Source organism: Myotis davidii, unplaced genomic scaffold, assembly GCF_000327345.1.
Source record: "Myotis davidii unplaced genomic scaffold, ASM32734v1 scaffold803, whole genome shotgun sequence".
NCBI classification, from domain to species: domain Eukaryota; kingdom Metazoa; phylum Chordata; class Mammalia; order Chiroptera; family Vespertilionidae; genus Myotis; species Myotis davidii.
In genome coordinates, this window is record NW_006295567.1 from 1,385,870 (window position 1) to 1,390,063 (window position 4,194).

Genomic DNA, 4,194 nt, shown 5'->3' on the forward strand with positions numbered 1-4,194 from the left:
TGGGGCTCCACCCCTCACCTGCCTCCCACTGCCTCCAGATCAAAGACTTGTTCATGAAGAAATGCCCTGGAGTGAATTCTCTCTTCATTGATGGCTCCTTCCAGCTGCTCTAGTGAGTGGAGGCCTGAGCTGGCAGCCCTGGGTCAGGAAGGTGGGGCTGGGCTGGGACATTGCCCAGGTTGGGGTGTGGGGGTGTGACTCCTAACAGCAGTGGGTTCACCCAGCCTGGCCACCTGCAGCCCGAAGTCAGGACAAGGCCAATCGATGCTAAGCAGCAGGGTCTTCTGATCACAGCCAGATTCTGGTCGCTAGAGAGTTACCACACACACCGGGGATAGAAATAACGGAACCCCTCCTGCTGGTGGTGGGTTGCGAATGTCTGCCTGGAGTGCCCTGCTGAGAGGGTTTGAGGCTGTGTCTGTGTTTGGTGGGAGAGTGCTGTGATGGATTATTGATGTCTGCCTCGGGCACAGGCTGTACTGCAGGTGGCTACGTCTTTCCTTTCCCTTAGAGCCGGAGAGCAGTGAGGTCCACGCAGCCACAAAATCCCCACTGCACATCACGACTCTCTCTAGCGCAGTGGTTCTCAACCTTCCTAAAGCCGCGATCCTTTCATACAGTTCCTCATGTTGTGGTGACCCCCGATTTCATTGTTACAAATTGAACATAATTAAAGCATAGTGATTAATCACAAAAACAACATGTAATTATGAATGTGTTTTCCGATGGTCTTAGGTGACCCCTGTGAAAGGGTCGTTCGACCCCCAAAGGGGTCGCGACCCACAGGTTGAGAACCGCTGCTCTAGTGGTTCCAAAGGCATCACTTAGGGATCTTGCAGGGCTCAGGCCATTGCACACACAGTGATTGTCAGTTCACCGAGCGTGCTGGGTAACAGGGAACCCACTGTGCATCTTCTGGGTTTCTAGAGCGTACGGGGTGTCTTGGCACCGTGGAGGGCTTAGGGCCTGTCTCCCCCTCAGGGCCTCATTGCCCCCTCCTCCCCCGGCCCCTCCCGTGGTCTCTGCTGCCTGCAGCTTCATCTACTCCGTGCTGGTGATTGTCTCAGCGGCCCTCTACCTGGCAGGGATCGAGGCGTACCTGGCGGTCATGGTCTTCGCCTTGGTCCTGGGCTGGATGAACGCCCTTTACTTCACGCGTGGGCTGAAGCTCACAGGGACTTACAGCATCATGATCCAGAAGGTACGGAGTGGGGGACCCGCGGAGCTGCGTGCCCTGGAGGGAGCCCCCACACCAGGTACTCATCTCACATGTGTGGACAATGCCCGTGGGCCTGATGTGGGCATGTGGGGGCAGCAGGCAGGACCTGGGCGCCGGGAGGGCCTGGGAGCGTTGGAAAGGGGATTTGGGATGGAGACACTGGGAAAGCGAGAAGCCGTGTGTCTCACCTTCGCCTCCGTCATCCCGCTGTGTCTGTAGATCCTCTTCAAAGACCTGTTCCGCTTCCTGCTGGTCTACTTGCTCTTCATGATCGGCTACGCGTCAGGTGAGCTCTGGGCGCCCAGGGGCTGCGGGGTGGCGTGATGTGTGGGGAAGATTAGCAGGGTGTGGAGTTCTCACTGGTGCCAGGCGCTGGGCTAAGTTCTTCCCCATCCCCGTCTCTCTCTCTTTTTTTTTTATATTTTATTCATTTTTCATAGAGAGGAAGGGAGAGAGATAGAGAGAAACATCGATGAGAGAGAAACACCGATCAGCTGCCTCCTGCACATCCCCCACCGGGGATATGCCCGCAACCAAAGCACATGCCCTCAACCGGAACCGAACCCAGGACCCTCCAGTCTGCAGGCCGATGCTCTATCCACTGAGCCAAACCGGCTTCGGCCATCCCCGTCTCTTAATTCTCCCGGCAAGTCTGTAAGACAACAAGCCTTCGCCGTCTCCTTTCGCAGATGAGGAATCAGGCTGGGAACGGTTAAATAAATTGCCCAGGTTCAAAAGCTAGGAAACGGTGCAACTGGCATGTTAACTATTATTGCAAAAGAAGCCACATAAAATGCAGTGTCTTAAGACAGCTGCCATGCATTTACTGTTCGGGAGTCCAGCTCAGCGAGGTGTGTGCTGGCCGGGACCGATCTGGCTAGTCTTCCAGGCCCCGTGTCTGGGCTCCGTGGGTGGTTGGCTGGTCTGCCTGGCCTGGCCAGATGGCCTCAGTGGGGGCGACTTTGTTCTCCCCTGTGGTCACTCCCCTCCAGCCGGCTCGATGGGGCTCGGGCACAGGGTGGTCTATAGGGTCTCAGAACGTGAGCCGAAGTGTTCAAGGTCACTTCCTGGCACGGCATCACTTCTGCCTCCCTCTATTGGCCAAAGCAAGACTGAAAGTGGCCTCGGCTCAGAGGCGGGGAAATAGACCAGACCTCGCCACAGAAGGAGCTGCAAGCCACAGTGAAGGGGCGTGGCTACAGGAGAGAGAGAGAAACATCAATGATGAGAGAATCATTGATTGGCTGCCTCCTGCACGCCCCCTCCTGGGGATGGAGCCCACAATCCAGGCACGTGCCCTGACCGGGAATCGAACCCCGACCTCCTGGTTCATAGGTCAGTGCTCAACCACTGAGCCACGTGGGTCAGGCAGCCCAGGTCCTTTTTAAAGCTCAATACTGGCCCCTTGAGTATGGCTTCTCCGTGACGTCTTGATGCCGCGGGACCTCGGGGGCACAGGCTGTGGGGGAAGGACCGGGAACGGGGAACAGACCGAGCCTGGCTGGTCCCTAGCGGGTGGGTGATCGCCCAGTCGATGCTCAGCGTCCAGACGCGAGTGGCCGACTCAGGCGTCGCCTGTCACACTCCACCTGAGGAGGCTGGTCGGGGACCAGCCCTGGAGCAGGACCTGATGGCAGTGATATTTTAACCAGATGGTGGGTGATTCCGGGGAACCAGAACTGCAGCCTTAGCTGGGGAGAGAGGGACCGGCTACAGCTGCCCCCTCCCGGTGATGGACTTAGAGGAACTAGACAGAGTGTCGGGTTCCACAGTGGTTTGGGATTCGAGTCAAGCCCAGCCCTCCTGCAGTCCTGACTATAGAAACTGAGGCAGAAGCTTCGTGGTTGAAGTGGCAGCTGAGGGGTCAGCTTGCTGCCGGGGCTTCTGCTGTGGGACATGAGCTCCCTGGTCTGCGATTGACATGACACAAACATGACGCGTGCTCTTGTTCCACGTTTGTGCCCGTGACAGACATGGCCAGTGGGTCACAGAACGGTTTTTCTGATGCGTCCAGACAAGATTCCAGAATCCTTCTCAACACACATTTCAGCAGCCACTACACAACTGAGTGGCGTTGGCAGGAGCTGTAATCCCAGGTGGAAGGCACTAGGGCAGTGATGGCGAACCTATGACACACGTGTCAGAGATGACACGAGAACTCATTTTTTTGGTTGATTTTTCTTTGTTAAATGGCATTTAAATATATAAAATAAATATCAAAAATATAAGTCTTCGTTTTACTATGGTTGCAAAGATCAAAAAATTTCTCGATGTGACATGGCACCAGAGTTCAGTTAGGGTTTTTCAAAATGCTGACACGCCGAGCTCAAAAGGTTCGCCGTCACTGGCCTAGGGCGTTGAGCGGAAAGTAGAAGAGGGGCCTCTCCCGCATGCTCCCTGCCCCGGGGGTCAGGGCGGTTGTTGCTGCTCAGCTGTGTTGAGAAGGATCTGAAGCTGCATCTGGGCTGAGGTGTCTGAGGGGTGAGGGCCTTAGCGAGCGAGGCTTCTGGGCTGTCGGCACTGACGCCGGTTTCGGCTCTGGCCCTTCCTCCGTAAGCAGAGAGAGCGTCTGCCCGGAGCTCGGGTCCCAGGCTCCCGGGACCTGCGGGAACGCCGGGCGGGAGCAGGGCTTCTCAGCCTCCGCACGTGTGGCTTTTGGGGCTGGGTGATCCTCCTGTGGGCTGTCCTGTGCGTGGGGTGTTTGTCAGCATCCCTGGCCTCTGCCGGGTGCACACCAGCAGCACTCCGTCCGCTGTGCAACCAAACACAGCTCAGGACACTGCAGCTGTCCCGGGGGGCGGGGGTGTCACCCTCTCAGGTCATTGCAGACACCCTGGGGGGTGGGTCACCCTCTCAGGTCATTGCAGATGCCAGGGGGGCGGGGTCGCCCTCTCAGGACATTGCAGATGCCAGGGGGGCGGGGTCGCCCTCTCAGGACATTGCAGATGCCAGGGGGGCGGGGTCGCCCTCTCAGG

At 57.5% G+C, this 4,194-nt stretch overlaps 1 protein-coding gene across 1 annotated transcript in view; it reads left to right on the plus strand.

Moving 5' to 3' along the window:
- TRPV4 (transient receptor potential cation channel subfamily V member 4) overlaps window positions 1-4,194 on the plus strand; it is a 20,659-nt gene that overhangs the window by 12,824 nt on the left and 3,641 nt on the right. The window contains exons 9-11 of the mRNA XM_015568159.1: window positions 33-112; window positions 1,036-1,201; window positions 1,439-1,505. Coding sequence (XP_015423645.1) covers window positions 33-112; window positions 1,036-1,201; window positions 1,439-1,505 — 313 coding nt within the window. The remainder of the gene's footprint in view (window positions 1-32; window positions 113-1,035; window positions 1,202-1,438; window positions 1,506-4,194) is intronic.